The sequence below is a fragment of the Megascapheus bottae genome, chromosome 22 (assembly GCF_031878675.1).
Source record: "Megascapheus bottae isolate mThoBot1 chromosome 22, mThoBot2.hap1, whole genome shotgun sequence".
NCBI classification, from domain to species: Eukaryota; Metazoa; Chordata; class Mammalia; order Rodentia; family Geomyidae; genus Megascapheus; species Megascapheus bottae.
This window is the reverse complement of record NC_143530.1, coordinates 34952784-34973137: the sequence shown is the minus strand read 5'-3', so window position 1 is coordinate 34973137 and position 20354 is coordinate 34952784. Positions and strand designations below refer to the sequence as shown.

Genomic DNA, 20354 nt, shown 5'->3' with positions numbered 1-20354 from the left:
TCAGCGTCTTGAGTAGCTGAGGTTACAGGTGTGAGCCACCAGCCCAGTGGCTGGCCTCAAATATTTCTTTAAAATGTAGTCTCCTGAGGTACTTGTTTGAAACTTTATTAATTTATTCATTCACTGGTTCATTTTCAGTATTACGGATTGAATCCAGGGCCTTGTATACACTTAGGCAAATGTTCTGACACTGAGTCACATCCTCAGCTGTTTGAAACATCAATATTATTTAATAAGTGTTTTCTGTATATTATTTGTATATTAGTTTGTGAAAGTACTTTTTTGTTCTAAAAATGTGTTTTAAAGATTTTTACTATTTGAGGAGCCATTAAGTTTGTTTCTGCTTTCTTAGAAGTTAATTCTTTCCTTTCTTTTTTTGTCTAGGAATTCAAAAATTGGTGTTAGCAGGAAGAATGGGAGAAGCCATTGAAACAACCCAACAATTATACCCAAGTTTACTTGAAAGAAATCCTAATCTCCTTTTTACATTAAAGTGAGTTTAATAAAACGTTTTATATATTGTGCATATTTGTTAAACATGTCAAATAATTACAGCCATTTTTATGCTTTTGTAATTTTAATGTTTTACCTTGTTTCAGGTATTTATATGTAATTTCATAATAGTACATTTAAGCAAAAGGTGATTAAATACTTTGAGGTGGGTATAGTGCAGTAGTAGAGAATGTGCTTTTTGCATGTGTAAGGTCCTGGGTTCCATCCCTCCTACCAGAAACAAAAATGGGAAAGCTTACAAGGTGAGGATTTTATTTAGAATGCAGTGGTCCCTCACCTGTTGCAGAGTTGTGTTCCAGAGCCCCCCCTCAATAAGGGAAAATCTACATTGTAGCAGCGTTAATCATCCCTTGATATGTCGAGGTTCGCTTGTTGCCACTCTGCAGATTTTCACCTATTGCCGGGGTCTCTGGAACCTAACTCCTACAGTAGGTGAGAGATCACTGTTTCATGTATTTAAAAAAATAAAAAGTAAAAAAAGATGACAACCTTTGATACAGTTAAGCCGAAGTAAATGAGCCCCAATATAGCAAGGGACAACTGTACACGTAAAATTTACCATTTAACTATTGTCAGATGTAGAATTCTGTTCATATTCACACTTTCCTACTTTTCCTACTATGCATCTCTTTCAAACATTGCATCTCTCCTGTCCCCCGCTCCCCCCTCCCCCCACATACTTTCTACCCTACTCCAGGGTAGCATTGATCATTTGAAGACCGGCAGCACAGAGCATATTACAGTATGTGCCAGAACTTCCTCCTTTCAGAGGCTGAACACCTACATCATAATAATAGAGATACATTTTGTGGATCCAGTCATCTCTTGATGATATTTTGGTTACTTCTGTCTATTATTGGTTCTTAGAAACAATTCTGCTGTGAATATTGATATAGACATACCCGCTCTCAAGTCTCTTTGTTGTTGTTTTTTTGCCAGTCCTGGGGCTTGAACGCGGGCCTGTCTACTACATGAGCCACAGCTGGTATTAGTTATTGGAGATGAGAGTCTTTTGCAGACCTTCCTGCCTGAGCTAGCTTCAAATTGTGATCCTTGGATCTCAGTCTCCTGAGAAGCTAGGAATATAGGCATGAGCCAGTGGTGCCCAGCTTGCCCTAGACTCTTTAGGTTAATTGACCAGAAGGGGATCATATGGTAATTCTATGTTTAACATTTAGAAGAACTGCCATACTGTTTACCTTAGCAATTAACATCACTTCTTATTCCCACCAGCACAGCAATGCACAAAGGGGCTGATTTCTTTTATTTTCATATGACTTCCCCCCCCCCCCTGCTTTTTTAGGCAATAGCCATCTTCATGTTGCATTTTAAAATTGACTTTATGAACCTAACACTTCACCGTATACTGGGAGCATGGCTCTCCAAGTGGTTGAATTACTGAAGCCTGTTTTGGCTAAGACCTTGGGATTGGGACAGGGTGAGGAAGGACAGTAATATTTTTATATCATAGGTACATATGTGTTGTTGTATGCAAACACCAGACCTATTGAATAATGTAAACTTGGAAAATGCTATTATATAAACCCAAAGCTATTAAGAGAGATGTCTAAGTAAAATTCAATTTTGTCTTTTAGAGTTCGGCAGTTTATAGAAATGGTGAATGGTACAGATAGTGAAGTACGATGTTTGGGAGGCCGAAGCCCAAAGTCTCAAGACAGTTACCCAGTTAGTCCTCGACCCTTCAGTAGCCCCAGTATGAGCCCCAGTCATGGCGTGAACATCCATACCTTAGCATCAGGAAAAGGAAGCACTGCACATTTTTCTGGTGAGAATTCAGTCTTATGATCTAACTTTAAAATTTTTGTCTTTAATAATTTTGAACCACAAAACAAGTAGACATTCTCTGTGTAGCTGTGTAATGGTTATGTTATAATAACTCCATCTCAAGATGAAAATTTGTAGATTCACATTTATGTTATCAATCCCACGAAGTAACTTAACAGTTGCTTAGTAGTTCACTAGTAAAGCTCCATAAACAATGTACATTTAAAATGGTCATTGTATTGTATATATTACATGTATATATAGCACTCCATACCATCTAAATTGGTATAAATACACTCCGTAATGTTCATGCAGCAATGAAATCCCTTAAAGACATACTTTTTGGAATGTATCTGCTATGAAGCAGTATATGAATGCCCTGCCTTTATAGGGAGATTGTGAGGATTAAATAAAGTTTTAAATATATAAAGTCAGAATATGGGGTATTATTAACATCCTAGTCAATAAATCATGGGTTTTGGTTTTTTTGATCTATGTAGTATCTTTCCTTCTCCCCTTCCCCCCCCAGGTTTTGAAAGTTGTAGTAACGGTGTCATATCAAATAAAGCACATCAATCATATTGCCATAGTAAACATCAGTCATCCAATTTGAATGTACCAGAACTGAACAGTATAAATATGTCAAGGTCACAGCAAGTTAATAACTTCACCAGGTAAGTAGTTTCCTTGTTTGCATTAGTGGAAGCGACCATCTTAGCAGCTAATTTCTTTGTTGATTTTAGAAGAACTTGTATGACCCACACATTGGTGGGGGTCTGGAGGTTCTCACGTTCGCAAGAATGAAAAATCACAGTGAGTTGAGTTTTCAACGTGTTTCAGTCTCCTAGTATGCGCATGGACTCTTGGGGTTTTTTCCACTTTCCTAAGTGCCCTCTTTCCTCTAAGCAGCTTGTTAGGACAGATGGAGGGCTGTGTGCATCATCTTCCTGCTAGCTACAGATCTAGATGGATGAGTGCACTGTGGGGTTAATAATGTACAGATTGTCTCACAGACTATCTTTTTAAATCTTGTCTTTATGAAACTTGGGGAGATGGTTCAGTCATTTATAGTGTTACCATGGTGATAATATTGAGGACCAAACATTGTACAAGCAATGAAGATGAAGAGAAGTATCTATCAGTGTACTATGAGCCTGACACACTGAAGTTTAGTATTCATGAACCCTTAAAGTCCACAGATTATGATCATTTGAATTAGTGTGCAAGAGCAAATTTTTGTGTGCTCCATCTACCAGTTGTCCAGCATCTGAATCCATTGGATACTAATTTGGTCCTATAACTTGAACCAGTTGGTCATATGGCATTTTTAGAGAGTGTTTATCTATTTATCTTACTCAAAACCTAATGTTTTGCATGGAATCATACTTGGAAATGCCATTCTGCAGAAAGGAGTCTTTTATCACACATGACACGTGTTTCTGTAAAACATTGGGGTCGTGCAATACCTGTTATAAGGGAGGCCACAAAAGTGATACGAGACCATCAGAAAAAGGACTGTCTCATGCTGGGGAGATGGAAGTAGCTTTTCACAGTAGAGCTGACATACTAGAAAACTAATGTGGTAAAGAAATTGTGACTGAAATATGTGTTGACTTTTGTATTTTATAATTGAGTCACTATTGTTGGTTGGAGATTTTGCCTTTGCCTGATGTAAGACTGCAGTTAGTGTGCAAGTTTTCTTCTTATACACTGTCCTTCCAGCGGGAAGTTGCTAACTAGACCTGTTATTACCTGAGCTCACCTTTATTGGAGGGGTGGGGGACACAGCATCTTGTTTGTGCTTAGTAGGAAAGGTAAAACAGCAAGTTGATAATGAAAATGCTTCTATTGTTCAACAATAACAGTTATTTGTTATTTGTAATTGGTAATAGGTTTCTTTCAGCAGTGTTGTAAAGGTGGTATTGACTGTTTACACCATTTTACAGATGTAGAGCTGTATATCAGAAAAGTAAAGGACATTTTAACAGCAGTCAACAATTAGTAGGTAGTAAGTTGCAAACTGAGACTACATTCCAGGATTTCTGACTTGCAAACTCGTACTTTTTCCCTCATCCCTCACACCAGTGTTCTTTCCCTACCTTCACTCACCTCCATAGTAACTTCTCTTCAGGGCAGAATTCAAGATCAGATGCCACTTTTTTCCTTAACTTACAATCCCTGCCATATGTTTTATATGTCCCTATGATTAGCATTGGTCTATTACTAATCTTCATGCTTGAATAGGAAATTATTTTTGGATTGTATAACTGTTAACCAGTTCTTCACAAAAGTCTTAAAAGATTAGATAATGTATTGTTCCTTGTAAGCGGGTGATGTATTTCAAAAGGTATATATTGATAAACTTTAGTATATCCAGATATTTTAATTGACATAAAGCTATTCATGGTGGGATGAGTGAAAAATGAAAGCTGTTTGGAAACCATCCATGATAGCTGTTAACAAATGAAGTCTTAGCCAGTTTCAGATCTGTAATCCTAGCTACTCGGAGGCTGAGATCTGAGGATCAGGGTTCAAAGCCAGCCTGGGCACAAAAGGACCTGAGACTCTTATCTCCAATTAACCTCTAGAAAACGGGAAATGGGGCTTGGCTCAAGGGTAGGGCGGTGGCCCTGAGCTGAGGAGCTCAGGGACAACATCCAGGCCAAGTTCAAGCCCCATGACCCATCAAAAAAAAAAAAAAATTGAAGCCTTGTTGAATCAGATGTAGTGGTGTCCACCTGCAATTCCAGTTTAAACTATTTTACAGAATGGAGCTGAGGATCAGGAAAGTGTCGAAGGATTATAAATTTGAGGCCAGCTTGGCAGCTTGGGCAACATAGTGAGACACCCCCATCTTCACACACATAAACTTTTAAACTGTAAGATAGCCTGCAAGATAGAATTATTGCCAAGAGCTGAAAAGGTGGAAGCAAGTGAGATTTTTTGATGTTGTTTTGAAAGTATCTTTTGCCTTTGAGAGAACCTATTTTTGAGTAGTAAGGACAAAAGCCCACAGGTTCTGACTTGATGGAGAAGCAGGCTGGAAGCAGATTGGATAGGAAGGAGAAGGTGGGAGCAGTTCAGCAGTGGGCTTCACTGGGGAAGTGGTGGTGTGGCTGGATGGGTGTCAGGAAAAGGCGGTTGTTTCACTAAGTCTAGACCAGAGTTTGGAAAAGTTAAAAGTATTGTGCCAAAGTATGAATTTATGTAAAGTTATACACATGTCACTACACTTTTGCACTTGTACATTTTTTTTTTCTCCCTCACTTCTGGGGTACACATTTGTTACAAATCAGCCATGTATTTGGCTTTGAATGCTTGAGATCTAACTCAACACCTTATTTGCAGATTGCTATTACTATTGTAGGCTACATAGTTGCATAGTGATTTATTTTAACCTAAGCTACAAATAATGATATTTCTAAAATTAGGTTTGTTTTTTCGTTTTCAGTAATGATGTAGACATGGAAACAGATCACTACTCCAATGGAGTTGGAGAAACTTCATCCAATGGTTTCCTAAATGGTAGCTCTAAACATGACCACGAAATGGAAGATTGTGACACCGAAATGGGTCTGCAGTGATATTTCTTACATTTTTAATAAAAATGATGACTACAAGGTTATGTTCTTACTTGTACTGATTTACAGCTGATGAGCATAAACCAAATTTAAAACATTCTTGGGAGTGTTTCTAGAGAGCGTAGAATTGCTTTCAGTTCCTCTGAAAGTGAGGTACTAGTTTTTTGGCTCAGCTCCATCGTGTAGGCTCAGATTGAGTGCAGCAATACTGCCTTACCCATTTTAACCCTTAGAGTATTTAAGATTGGAGAGAGCAGAAATCTTGACTTGTTTTCCAATATAATCAGTAAAACCAAGTGGGTAGCCATATTTTAATTAAACTGAATTTGTTAAGTTCATTGAATGCAGATCTGCGACATTCATAGTGCTCTGCCTGGCACATAAATAATACTTAGATAGTCCTCTTATACTTTAAAAAAAAAAATGTGTCTGGGTGCCGGTGACTCATGCCTGTAATGCTAGTTGAGCTGCCCACGAGACGAGACTGAGATCTGAGGATTGCAGTTTGAAGCCAGCCCAGACAGCAAAGTCCTCCTGAGGCTCATCTCCATTTAACCACTCAAAAGCCAGAAGAGGTCTGTGGCTCAAGTGGTAGAGCCCTAGCCGTGAGCACAAAAAATGGCTCAGGGACAACACCCAGGCCTTGAATTCAGCCCTATAAACGCCCTCAAACAGTGTGGCTCATTGACATTTGCATGTATAATTTTGTTTTGTTGATAGTTTATACCCCAAAGTAAAACGATTTACAAACAGTCCCATCAATTGGAGAGTGAAAATTAATTGAAACATGAATTGTTGAAATTCCTTGGCAATGTTTGATTGGTTAGTATTTTGATACTAAAAGCGATTACTCATTATTCAAAAGGCAGCCTAGTTTTACTGTATTGGATGGATATAAGCCACAACCTTAGCTTCTAAAGAGTAGTTTAAACATGGTTAAAAGCAGGACCTAAAGGAATTCAGGAGTCGAAAATCTGAGGATCACGGTTGAAAGCCAGCCCAGGCAGGAAAGTCTGTGAGATTCCAATTAACCACTAGAAAACCAGATGTGTCACTGTGGCTCAAGGCTCAGAGACAACTCTGGGGCCCCGAGTTCAAGCCCAATGACTGACCAAAACAAAACAAACAGGATTTCTAGAGCTATATTACCTGGATTTTATTTCTGCAACTGCCACTACCACTTACTAGTTGTTTGACCTTGGAAAAAATACTTCTCTGTTCCTCAGTTTCTTCATCTGTAAAATGAGAAAATAACTGACTCATAGATCACTTTTAGAGAGTAAATGAGTTAACCTGAACAGCAAATAGTACCATGTACTTACTAGTAAATGTTAGACATTAGCACCATCAGTCTTGTTACATTAATGGTTTAATATTATTATGACTTACAATTACCATATTGTTGGTTACTAATTGTTAATCCAAGTGTAATATTACGAAAGTACTTCATAAAAGTCGTAATTGTTCTAAAAGTAGTTAGTCTCTTTAGCAAACTGTTATCTTCTATGCTTTTATTGGAGTCATTTAGCTTCTTTTAGTTTTCAGAAATATTTCTGTTCTATGTCAGATAATACAGTTTGAGAAGCAGTTATGGTTTGTTTTTAGGAAGTTTTAGAGAATTTAAATTCTTGTGACTATCTCCTAACATGGGTCTATTATAACATTGAAAGGTTTTCATTTTTCATTTGTGTGCTAGACATTGGATTCTACATCTCTTGTGACCCAGATGAAGTATGCTTTTGAGCTGCAAAGTTCTTGTTAAATTTCTGAAATCTATGTGTCTAAGTAGCTGGGTGTGGTGGTGTAAGTCTGTAATCTCAGCACTAAGTAGGCTGAGGCAGGAGGATCTTGGGCTGGCCACATAGCAGGACCCAATCTCTTTAAGAAAAGGAAAGGAAAGAACGAATATAGAAATCTACAATGACTTGGATGAAATAACTGAGTATACAAGATACTACAGAAATTTATGTTCTTCACTGTTCTGCAGTCCATAGATAATAAAATATTTGCTTGTTTGCTTACAGAAGTTGATTCGAGTCAGTTAAGACGCCAGTTGTGTGGGGGAAGTCAGGCTGCCATAGAAAGAATGATCCACTTTGGGCGAGAGCTGCAAGCAATGAGTGAGCAGCTGAGGAGAGAGTGTGGCAAGAACACAGCAAATAAAAAAATGTTGAAGGTAAGTGTGTCATGTCAGTAAATTTTTCAGCACTTTGACAAGATCCCCAAGTAAAGAAGGAAAGGATTATTTTTGTCTCACATTTTCAGAGGTGTCAGTCCATTGTCCCTTGGATCTGTTGCTTCTGGTTCTGTGGAGATTCAGATCGTTGTGTTAGGGGATCATGTGTTTAGAGCAAGCTGCTTATTACCTCATAGCTCCCAGCAAGTAAAAGGAGCACAGGACAAAATGTACCCTCAAGGGCCTGCCTCTTCAGACCGTCTTCCAAGAAAGTCTTCTTCCTCAAATTTCTACCATCATCCAACAGTCCATTAAAAGCTAAGAATTAATAGATGAGTCTGTGAAGGTTAGAGCCTCTTTCTCCAGTCACTTTTCAAAGGCATTCCCTACCTTTGGCCATTGTTGCTTTTAGCATATGAGCTTTAGGGAGGACATTTCATATCTCAAACCCAGGGAGGGCTTCATGCATGCTAGGCAAGCACTAGGCCATACTCTCTGCCCAAAGTTGACTTTTTTTTTTTTTGGCCAGTCCTAGGCTTAAGCTCAGGGCCTGAGCACTGTCCTTGGATTTTTCTTAAGGCTAGAACTCTACCACTTGAGCCTCAGCACCACTTCTGGCTTTTTCTAAGTATGTGGTACGAAGGAATCAAACCCGGGTCTTCGTGCATGCTAGGCAAGCACTCTACCACTAGGCCAAACTCCTGGGCCCCCTTTTTTAAATAAACATTTTCTTCTAAATGTTTTGGAAGAAGCCTGAGTTTTTTTCATCACTGTGACAAAATCTGGCATAATTTCAGCTGAGGAGATTGATTTTGTTAATCTTTCTAGAAATTTCTGTCCTAGTCCTTGGTCCTATGTTGAGAACAGGCTATGTTTGGTGTTGGGAGCTGCTGGAGGATGAGGCTGTTCACTTTGTGTCACACTGGAAGACAGCAGGGATTTGTTGCATCTTTCAAAGGTGTACCTCATCTTAACTGGGCTCTACCTAAAATTTCACTAGCCTCATCCAACAACTATGCCGGCTTTTCAACCATTATGAAGTCCACAAAAGCAAAGGAGAGAAATGCATTTGGTAGCCTGAAGGCTGATAAGAGTATGATAGGAAAAGGCTCACAACTAACAAAAATTGGCTTTTGCTCCTAGTAGCACCTTGCACAATACTCTTGGTATAAAACCAGTAAAAGCAAATATCAACCTGCACAATAGTCTTTCTACTCTAATAGGAGTTAGGCACCTGTAAAACCACACCTAAAAAACAAAAACAAAAAAAACCCCTGTAAAACCCTGCATAGGTAAGGCATGCAGTCTTATATTTGACAAGCCAGGGTGGGAAGAGAAATAGTGCTTCAATGAGAACTCCAATTACTACACAGCACAATTAACTTCTTCCTGATAGGGACCCTGAGCTACAAGAAAAAAGGTTGACTTATGACTTTCATGGTAAATAGTTGGTAAGTAGTAGGGTTAAAACAATTTTTCATGTAAACAGTCACATATATCAGAGAATAACTATCTACATTTGCTTTTGAATATTTTTAGCCAGACACAGTGGCTCACACCTGTAATTCTGGATACTTGGGAGATTGACATCAGTGAATTGCAGTTCAAGCCCAGCCTAAATAAAAAATTGAGACCCTATTTCAGCAAACAATCTGGGCATTATTGGAACAGCTTTAATCCCAGGTACATAGAGGCTTAGGTAGAAGGTTTGCTGTCTGAGGGGCCCCAGGCCAAAAGAGAAAAACTGAATATTAACTAAAGCAAAAACAGGAGTATTCCAGCCCTTGTTTCCCTGTTCCCTAAGGATGTTTTAAGACATGGTCTTTAATTCTTTTGGTGTTTGAGCCCTTTAAGCTGTGAATTTGTCTTGGTGGTAGAATGTTGACTGAAATCAGGCTGTTCTAGGTTTTGTCCCTTGCACTGAAGAAAGTAAAGATCTCAAAGAGTTTGTGTTTGTGTGGGTGGTGTGGTATTTATCATGTTAGAGATTAAACCTAAGTTCCAAATTGAAACTATATGCTCCAAAGTAGCTCTACTAGATAACATTGTAATGGGCAACTCCCCCAATTCCATGATACACATTTCCCTTAAATTATCTCCATTGAAAAAATGTCTCTTTTCTTTTTTTGTCAGTCACGGAGCTTGAACTCTGGGCTGGGTACTGTCCCTGTGCTCTTAAGCTCAAAGCTGTCACTCTACCACTTGAGCCACAGCGCCACTTTTAGTTTTCTGGGGATTGATTGGAGTTAAAGAGTCTCACAGACTTTGGTGCCCAAGCTGGTTTTGAACCATGATCCTCAGATCTCAGCTTCCTGAGTAGCTAGAATTACAAGTGTGAGCCACAAGTGCCCTGTTTGTCTTTTTCTTTAAAATAGAGCAGAACATGTAATGGCACAATTACCACCTAAATATTTTCAGTTTGTAGCTTTAAATCTCATGTTGCATATACATTGCCAAGTTAATAGAGTAACACTATTGTGTATTTTCATTTTTTATTGGTTTTATGAGTAATAGTTTCTATTCCCATTTTCTATACATTAAAATTATTTTTAAATGGCTCTGAGATAATCTGATGTGTTGCTATGAGTTTTATGCATTGCTCTATTGTATTCTAGTTACATATGTCAAATCCTTAGATGATACTTTTATACAGTGATGTTGATATTATTTAAAATTATTTCATTGAGTGAAAGGACATGGATATTATTGTGGTTCTTGCTATATACTTCTTTCTAAAAAACCAGCTAGCCAGATAGATACTACTATAGTACTGATGCTAGTTAATATCTTAATATTGCTTATTTGTATTTCCTTAGTTCATCATTCATTACCTATTACAGCAAGGTTTAAAACATGAATGTTATCCTAGCTACTCAGGATGCTGGGATCTGAGGGTCACAGTTTGAAGCCAGCCTTGGCAGAAAAGTCCCCATGAGACTTGTATCTCCAGTCAACTTCACGCAGTGTGGAAGTGGTGCTGCGGTTCATGTGGTAGAGTGCTAGCTTGAGCGCAGAGAGGCTCAAGTACAGCACCCAGGCCCTGAATTCAAGCCCCAAAGTTGGCAAAAACAAAAAAATGTTACTTTGCAGATTTCATTTTCTTTTATGAAGAATAATAAATTATAGTTGTTTACTACTGGCATAAACCTATTGTTTTTAAAAAGCTTATCTTTTCTTACTTTAGTTCTGTTTTACTCCTAAGCTGTGTTGCATAGTGCTGCTGTTTGATGTTTCTAAAATCAGGTCTACTTCTGATGATAATCCCTTTTTTGGGGGGGTGGGTCATGGGGCTTGAACTTGGCCTGGGCGCTCTTCATTTCAAGGCTACTAACCTTCCCTTGAGCCAAGCCCTACTTCCCATTTTCTAGAGGTTAATTGGAGATAAGAGTCTCTGGTCCTTTTGTGCCCAGGTTGGCTTTGAACCCTGATCCTCAGATCTCAGCTTCCTGAGTAGCTAGAATTACAGGTATGAGCCACCATGCCCAGCTCTGATGATATTCCTTTTATTTAGAGCCCCAGCCCCATTGTGTTGTTAAAAAAAATTAATGGAAATTTTAGTGAGGTTTTATTTTAGGGTCTAATTCTCACCATAATTTTTCTTTCAGCCTCAGAGTTCAGGGGCTCTGTTAGCTCATTGAATACATTGATCATTACTTTTCTACCTGTCTTCCGCTGTGTGTCTGTTCTGGAAGCAGTGACTAGTGTGAGCACTGTGTGTCCTCACTGTCTGGCAGCTGTATTCAACAGAATATAAGCATGTTCATTTTAATGTTCAGATTGGTAATTAGGAGAAACTGCATCTTACTAAATGAGTACAATACTATGTGACCTTGATTTCTCACTGCCTCCATTTGCCTTTTAGCATGACCAATACCAGCCGCACAACATTATTAAAACTATTGGCATGATCCATTAGTGCTTGAAACAATGCTCCTCGAAATTTAGTGCTACTAAATTGCTGGAATTATTGTTTCTGTGAGTTATTTTAAATGCCTAGAGGGTAGTGAGACTTGAGACAACTTAAGGTTACATCTTTTCTGATGGTGTTCAAGATACAGATTCACGAAGAAAGTTTTGTAGATTTTAATTTAACTTTTTGAGGATTAAAGAAAAATCATTCCTTGAACAGATTCTTCTGTTTTAATTTACTTATACTATGTGAATGATACTTTGTTAGAATGATAGCTGTTACAGGGTAAATTTAAGCTTTGCAAAAATCTGAGAATCAAGGTTCAAAACCAGCCTGAGCACAAAAGGACCTGAAACTCTTTATCTCCAGTTAACCTCTGGAAAACATGAAGTGGCACTTGTGGTAGGTAGCCTAGAGCTGAAGAGCTTAGGGACAGCACCCAGGCCAAGTCCAAGCCTCATAACCCCCCAAAAACTTGTTCACAGGAAAATTGGAAAGAAAAAGCAGCTTTGCTGCATACTGTGTAGTTTGGAAATGCAGAGTATCCCAGAAGCAGGGGTAAATGGGTTTAAAAGTCACAATAATGGAGATCCTTAGTCATTTACCCTTCTCTGAACTTGGAACCATTGTGATCACAGTAGCCGAACTATTGAAGTGAAAAACTTTTTTTTTTTTTTTTAAAACAGGATGCATTCAGTTTACTAGCATATTCAGATCCTTGGAATAGCCCAGTTGGAAATCAACTTGATCCAATTCAGAGAGAACCTGTGTGCTCAGCTCTCAACAGTGCAATATTAGGTAAGTAAAACCAAAAGCCAAGTTAACCAGATATTTGTAATTTTTATATTTTGATAAAATAACGCTTTTCTGTTGGAGTACAGAAACCATTCTCCTTTTTGCCAAGTACAGATTATGCGGATTCTACTGGAATAAAAACAGTAGATTGTGGGGTGTTTCAGGAGGTTTGGATAGGTTTTTGTGTATGTAAGCATTTTTAGGAGCCAGCAGTCTACTCATTTAGAATGGAGTATTTAAATTCAAACCATTTACCTATCAAAGACATTTCTTTATGACCTTCTTCAGTGAAAAGTGTTTCTGCCACTTTCCAAGAATTAAGTGGCAGCATCTTGCTAAATTGTCACATTGGCTGGACCCATGTTTGAAAGATTATGGGCACAATAGAAAGATGGCCTGTTGTTTCTCGGTGTAACTATCGGGGGCAAAGGTTGTGAAAGTTGCAGGAAGTGGTGGTAATTTAGAGCCAATCAAATGGTTAAAATACAACTCCATAGCAAAATTGTAGGATGGGTAAAACAGTTAACTTCTCACTGACTTGGACAGTCAAGCTGAGAAAGGAGAGCATGAATTTGTAGTGGTATAGAACTTTTAGTTACTCCATTTTGGTTAGAATTGGTTCTCTTGCATTTTTTAAAAATAAAATTCACTAATGTATTAGTTTGGGACAGAACTGACATTGTGAGAAAATTGTTTTGTTTTTGTAATTTAGGTTGTGTGTAATATAAATTTTACTGTACAAATCTGTTATATAGGCTCTCTATGTATACATAATTGTTTTGTATGTCAAAGAAAATTAAAGATGTCCTTAAAACCAGATGCCTTCTTTGGCCCAAATACTACAATAACAAACCTGTGGTTTTTGCTTTTGAGCATACTTAGTTCCTATGAGCTCTTGATTTTTTTTTTTTTTTTTTTTGAACCAGTCCTGGAGCTTGAACTCAGGGCCTGGGCATTGTCCTTGGGGCTTTCTCAAGGCTAGCTAGCACTCTACCACTTGAACCACAGCACCACTTCTAACTTTTTCTACATATGTGATACTGATGAATTGAATTCCCTCAAGTCTTTGTGCATTCTAGGCTAGCACTCTACAACTAGGCCCTGCTCCCAGCACCTCCTGAGGGTTTTTTTTTTGATGGTGGTGATGGTACTATAGTATGAATTCAGGGCCTTATACTGTTAGGCTGTATTGCCCTGTCAGAATACTTTGTTCAGAGCATCCACAGCCACCTGTGCTATAGTAAGGTAGTTAAAAGCCATAGAAGCATCTGATAAATTGTGTAGGAAATGTGCCATTTTCCTGATTGAGAGGGTTTAAAAATGTCTTCCTAATTGCCTTTTCTATTTTTTTTCAACTTTTTCTTCTCAGAAACTCACAATCTGCCAAAGCAACCTCCACTTGCCCTAGCAATGGGACAGGCCACACAATGTCTGGGACTTATGGCTCGATCAGGAATTGGATCCTGTGCATTTGCCACAGTGGAAGACTACCTACACTAGCTATGCATTTCAAGAGCTCACTTATATTGTGGCACATAGTGAACATGGAAATAGAGCAGCTCTGCTGATTTGAAATTTAGATTTTTTTAATTATGTACTGGGGACAGGTTTTTGTCGCTTTACATTGCTTCCTAGTTTACAGCATGATGCAAATGATTTTCTAACTTAGTGTTAGGAGAAATTATTTTCCATCTTTAACCTCTTAGTTGTCTAAGAGTTAAATATTACTGAATTTCAGACATTCAAATTGATCATCAGAAATCCTTTAAAACTATTACCTAAAAGAAACCAAAAATAAAAATCCTGCCTTCTTTGCGGGGGAAAGGGGGGAGGAAATGGAACAGTTGTGTTTGTGTTAGCATGTGGGTGATGTGAACTTCAAATTGGGAGATGTTCCGACCCCCCACTCCCATATAAGCATTCAATCAGTGTAATTTGCAAAATGCATAAACATCCGACAGTTTGAATTTATAGTGTTGATGGAAGAAATCATTTTTAATGTGTACTGTAAAACTTGAAATACTCAGGAGCTGAGTGAATATGTTTGTTGCTACTTACAATCCCAACCTGTTAGTCCCAGTATTGTTTTAACATGGTCTTTTTCAACTTTGTTTCCTGTTTAACTACAGATGACTTCTGTTGTAGACTCACAAGTTTAACTGTTGTATTATAACAGTATTACATGTCAACAGTGTGGTTATGACCTTTATTTATATAAAAACCAAATATTTAGTCAATTTACTGTGTCTTAATTTAATCTTTGTACACCTTCCATTTTTAAGTGCTTAAATGAGTACTATATTGCAATAAAAAAATGTAGTGATATAATTAACCAGCCATTAAAAATTTACTTCTACAGATACTTAGTGTCAATTGAGTTTATATACTAGGTACTTGTATGCTTTTTCATGTCTGAAAAGCTAGAGCACTTAACAAGGGATTTTGTTGTTGTTCACTGAGTTTGTAGAAATTGCCTTAATGATTGGCTTGTTTAGGAACCTCCTGATGTACACGAAACAGAAGAAAATAGGAAAATAACCTCTTTATTGTAACAGTCATCATACATGACTTGTCACTCAAGCCATTAACTAGTTCAAAGTTAATTTTAAAAAGCTATTCAGATTAATCTGATCTTTTGGCGTCGCAGAGTTGTCTATTGGCTGACGTATTACTTTCAAAATGACTTACTCCTTTAAATGCAACTTCCTCGGGTAAATTCATTTGTGTTTTGTTTTTTGTGTGTGCCAGTCCAGGGGCTTGACCTTGGGCCCTGGGCCTCTCTGTTCTCAAGGCTAGAGCTCTACCACTTGAGCCATACCATTTCCGGCTTTTGCTGTTCATGTGGTACTGAGGAATTGAACCCAGGGTTTCATTCTAGGCAAGCACTCTACTGCTAAGCCACAATGCCAGCCTAGTTCATGGTTTTTATAATCACTACTTTAAATTCTATACATACAAGCTACAGATTGTACATTTAGTTTTGATTTATTTAGAATTTTTCATCTTCTTGGCCATCCACCGTTGTTTGAACCTCTTGGCATCTTGTTTTTTCTGGGTTCCTAGAACAGAAAGTTTCACATATTAAGAGTAGTAAACAAGTTTAAAATCTGTTTAATTTGACTAATTCCAAGAAACAAAATGTTACATTTCTTCCAAGATACTCCAGTTTATAAGGATATACTAAATTACCACCAGGTTACCTCCTTGAAAAGAACATTCAACATAAAATTGTCAAAGCCAAGAGAATAAAAAGCTGTATCTTACCCCAAGAATCATTCAGAAACTGAGCTGCAGCCTTTTTCACTGGTAACCTCTTGTTATTCAGTGACAGGAATTTATTTACTAAAATTTCAAAAAGAGAGGGAGAGAATAACTTACCATTTCTTTTATGCTCTTTTCTGTTGAAAAGTGGGAAAAAATAGTCCATAGAAAAATTACCAGTAGTTCTGTTGGTTCCTGGACCATACAGAGAATTCTGTATGAAGGCTTGGGCTGCTTGTTGCCTTGAATCTTTCAGATCTTGGTCTTTTAGCCTCAGTGCCAAGTAGCTTTTACTCTGACTGATAATCAGAAGGTCAAATAAATATGCATACTTTTATCTGCAACTTTCTAGTGGAGGTGGGGGTGTTGAATTCTGGGGTTTTACTGTACAACCTGAGTGACAACTTCAGCCCATAAACATCTTTATTCTGTGGTGCTGATGATCCAATCAAAACCTCATATATGCTGGGCAAACACTAAGCTTTAGTCTACTTTGGTAATGCTAGGAAATCAAACCTTAGGTTTCACAGTGCCATATAAAGTATCTACTGAGCAAACACACCCACCCCAAATGCAAAGTTTGAGACAGTCTTGTTCTTCGATAATCATATAATTATAGACAAATCACAGGTCACTTTACAAGAAAAAGACTCACATTTTAGTGTGGTTGGCAAGTATGCTGTTTATGTAATTAGTGAATTTTGTTTTTCGACAGAGAAACCAATCTGAAATGCTACTAAATTTTCTCATATAAACTAAAACTTTTAACTCAGAGGTCGTCTGTACATCCCATCGAAGGTCATCTATACATCCCATCTGTGAACAGAACACAAATTACCTGACAGACTGTACTTTTTGTACTTTAACTTTCTTGGCATTGCTTCCTTTTTTATAATCTTCACTTTTCTTTTCCAAATTACCTTTAAAAAAAAAAAGCTCCATTTCATAATTTGCATTTACATAAAATAAGTCAAAATCACCTACTGGAGTTCACTTTACCCATGATTCACTAATTTGTATGCAAGTTCTAGCTGTAAGAAATTTGAGGAATCAGCTCTTTCCCCAAGAAAGTGCTAGTAACAACTCTGCAAATGTGCCTCATATATGAGAATTATTTAAATCAGAACACTTCGTACCTTCTTTCAACTTTCCTGATGATTTCTTGATGCTGAGGAAAACAAAAAGACAAAATCCAAACATTGACTGGAATGGTAGACCACAAAAAGCAACTTAAAACATTACATAATTAACATGATTTTGTAAATAAGATTACAGGTACCACTATCAATTGTTTGAGGAAGCAAGTTACTCCCTTATACACTGTCACTAACACTTCCCTATCTACCACCTAATTACTACAATGGGAATGTACCTCAATTTTAGCCTGAAAGCAAAGGCAGAATGTTGTCTTATAGTAGAGAACACAGTATTCAAAAGAAGAAATTAAAGGTCTCAGGCTGGGAGTTTGGCATAGTAGTAGAGTGCTTGCTTGCCTAGCATGCACAAAGACTCAGCTTTGATTCCTCAGTACCACATACATAGAAAAAAAAGCCGGAAATGGTGCCGTGGCTCAAATGGTAGAGCTCTAGCAAAAAAAAAAGAAAAAAGAAAAAAAACCTGGAGAAGTTAAAAATGTGGCAGAACATTTACCTCCATCCTTCCCCTCCTGTAATTCAACTATATGGATCCAAACAAACGTTTGTACCAGTCTGAAATTCAAAGATGGTTGGTATGTGAGCAAGAAATACAAGACTCATTACTTACTCAGGCTCAGAAGCTGTCGTTAACTGCTCTAGAACAGTGTCTGGAAGGAGTTTTCTTTTCTTTTGGAATGGAAGACATTTTACAAAATAGGTTAAAATTGATATTCTCAAGTTGTGTCTGGAGTTGCTTTTAATTAAAGACAACCCAACAGGAGGTCAAATAGGTTAGATATTGCCTTCCCTAGCCCATAGGGGAAGAAAGGGTTCTACAAGACTCAACCTTTTCCAGCTGCTCTAGAAGACTTGGAAAGTGCCCCTCTATGACCCACAAGGCGCACAGGTTGTTGCCAGTCAGGCCTCAGTCTTCTGTGTAGCCATGCCAAACCTAAGGCCACTGAGTGTTGTGATTACTCTGTAAGGGTACAATGGCAACTTTACGAGCCACCTCAGTTCTCACGATGTAGTTTCATTTTTTTCGTTAAGAGGAAACTACCTATGCAAGACGAAGGTGACAAGGCCAGCGGAGAGAGCTTGAGAACCCAAATGAGAAGATTCCTATTTCACACTCTTCCACGCCACTTGCACTTGTGTGTGTGTGTGGGGGGGGGGGTCGGTGGATGAGGTGGAGAAACGTCTGTGTTCTCACTGTGGTCACAGGCAACACTAGTGACTTTTATCCCCCACACCAGCATCCCCCCAGTTAGTTCTAACCTGGACCGGGTGGATTTAAAAGTCACACTCGGGGTGGGGCGCATAGCCTAGTGGTAGAGTGCTTGCCTAGCATGCACGAGGACCGGAGTTCGACTCCTCGGTACCACATACGTAGAAAAGGCCAAGAATGGTGCTGTGGCTCAAGTGGTAGAGCTCCGGCCTTGAGAAAGTCCAAGGACAGTGCTCAGGCCCTGAGCCCAAGCCCAGGACTGGAAAAAACCCCCCAAAACTCCACCCTCTCACCTTTTGTTCGATAAACAGCTCCTCGCGTCGCTTCCTCTTCTCTTTCTGGAGAGTTTTGTCCCTGAAAGGGTGACAAAGTCAGCGCGCGGCGGGAGGCCGGTGGGGAAGGGGCGACGCGACGGCCTCCCGCCCCGCCGCGGGCCGCCAACCTGCGCACGGTCTCGCGCACCCGCCGCTCCGACTCCCGTGCTTCGGCCTGGGCGCTGGCGAAAGTCAGCTCCTCCGGGGCCTCGTCGTCAGACTCGTCCCCCTCCTCGTCTTCCAGCGGCTCCGCGGCCGCGCCGCTGCTGGGCTGCCCGAGCAGCAGGCCGTGCTCGGCTTCCTCCTCCGAGGACGGCTGGTCTTCGTCCACCATCGCCCCCGCCGTCGCGGGCAGCCGGGATGCGCGAGGCCGGAGCTGGACCATCGCTCACAAGACGCCGGGCCTCCGGACCTCTGTCCCGGAAGCAGTCGGAGAGCGGGGAGTGACGTAGAAAGCCAGCGACTCTTCAGGATCTAAGACGCCTGGACTGGCAAGAGCGCGTGCGCAGCGTGAGGAGGGCGGGGCGACGCGGATTCACTTCCGCCCGCCCGCTCGGGCGGTGAAAGAGTGGACGCCTGGGGAGCGTCGGGGGTCTCAACGCGGTGCTCGGCTCTCGGGGTAGGTTAGCGAAGGAAGCGAGGCTCGTAGGCGGTCTTTCGGGCGGGGTGGAGTTCGTCGCCCAGTGTGAATCCGCTAAGCGCAGGCCAGCGTCGCGACGTCGTCGCCTTTTATTGTGGACTGGGCCGCATTCACTCCTTACTCTTGGCTTCGCGCGGGCTCGCGGGCACCGTGAGTTGAAGGCTGCTGTTAGCGACGGTCTGACCTCAGCACCGCACACGTGCTGGACACACACTGGACACCTCCGCGGCTGTCCCCGCTCCCCCAGCACGGCTTAGAATGGAAGTCCTGGGAAGGCGGGAGGGCCCGGCTTAGTGCTCCCACCCAGGCGTTCCTCATGCTAAACGACTCCTCATTCCTTGCACAGATCAAGTGGCACACTCTTGTGACGTGTTTACACGTGCACATACTCTACTGAAATGCACACTCGGGCGTGGAGCTCCTGGTGTCTCTTCAGAAGCTCCATCCTATGCGTCTCAGCGTCTAAGTGCTCCTTTCTGAAGTTCTAACCTTTCTGTGAAACTTGGGCCAGGCCTAATTATTTTCTTTCCACTGTCACAGATACTCAGTTGAACTGGATACTTTAAATCTCCCAAGTAGTTTCCATTCTTTTTTTTTTTTTTTTTGGAGGGGGGGGTCGGTTGTGGGGCTTGAACTCTGGGCCTGGGCACTATCCCTGAACTCTTTCAGCTCAAGGCTAGCGCTCTCCCACTTGAGCCACAGCGTCACTTCCAGTTTTCTGGTGGTTAATTGGAGAGAAGAGTCTCAAGGACTTTTGTGCCCGGACTGGCTTTTGAACCGCTGTCCTCAGATCTCAGCCTCCTGATTAGCTAGGCATGAGTCACCGGTGCCCAGCCCCAATTCTCCTTTCATTTTTTCTGATTTAGAAGCAATTCTCAATTCCAATACAACAAAACCATATGTAAGCTAAACGGGACAAACACAAGAACAAAGCTATAGGTAGAAAAAAAAAGAAGCACAAACTCCTGAGCCTTAGGTGGGAGTTACAAATCACAGACATTCTTAGACTGCCTCA

The 20354-nt window shown here is 40.0% G+C and overlaps 2 protein-coding genes across 2 annotated transcripts in view; one reads left to right on the top strand and one right to left on the bottom strand.

Moving 5' to 3' along the window:
- Window positions 1–15122, top strand: part of Ranbp9 (RAN binding protein 9) — a 63452-nt gene extending 48330 nt beyond the window's left edge. Inside the window, exons 8-14 of the mRNA XM_090356500.1 lie at window positions 385–493; window positions 2109–2299; window positions 2828–2972; window positions 5750–5871; window positions 7904–8055; window positions 12652–12763; window positions 14130–15122. Coding sequence (XP_090212626.1) covers window positions 385–493; window positions 2109–2299; window positions 2828–2972; window positions 5750–5871; window positions 7904–8055; window positions 12652–12763; window positions 14130–14260 — 962 coding nt within the window. The 3' untranslated portion in view covers window positions 14261–15122. The remainder of the gene's footprint in view (window positions 1–384; window positions 494–2108; window positions 2300–2827; window positions 2973–5749; window positions 5872–7903; window positions 8056–12651; window positions 12764–14129) is intronic.
- A 163-nt stretch (window positions 15123–15285) lies between these two features.
- On the bottom strand, window positions 15286–19117 carry Nol7 (nucleolar protein 7). The gene is made up of 8 exons (XM_090356501.1): window positions 18828–19117; window positions 18679–18739; window positions 17786–17844; window positions 17158–17189; window positions 16860–16941; window positions 16199–16320; window positions 16025–16102; window positions 15286–15819 (listed from the first exon to the last, which is right to left on the bottom strand). Exons 1-8 carry the CDS (start codon window positions 19082–19084, stop codon window positions 15746–15748), a joined length of 765 nt encoding a protein of 254 aa, XP_090212627.1. The 5' UTR covers window positions 19085–19117; the 3' UTR covers window positions 15286–15745.
- Window positions 19118–20354: the final 1237 nt, after the last annotated feature.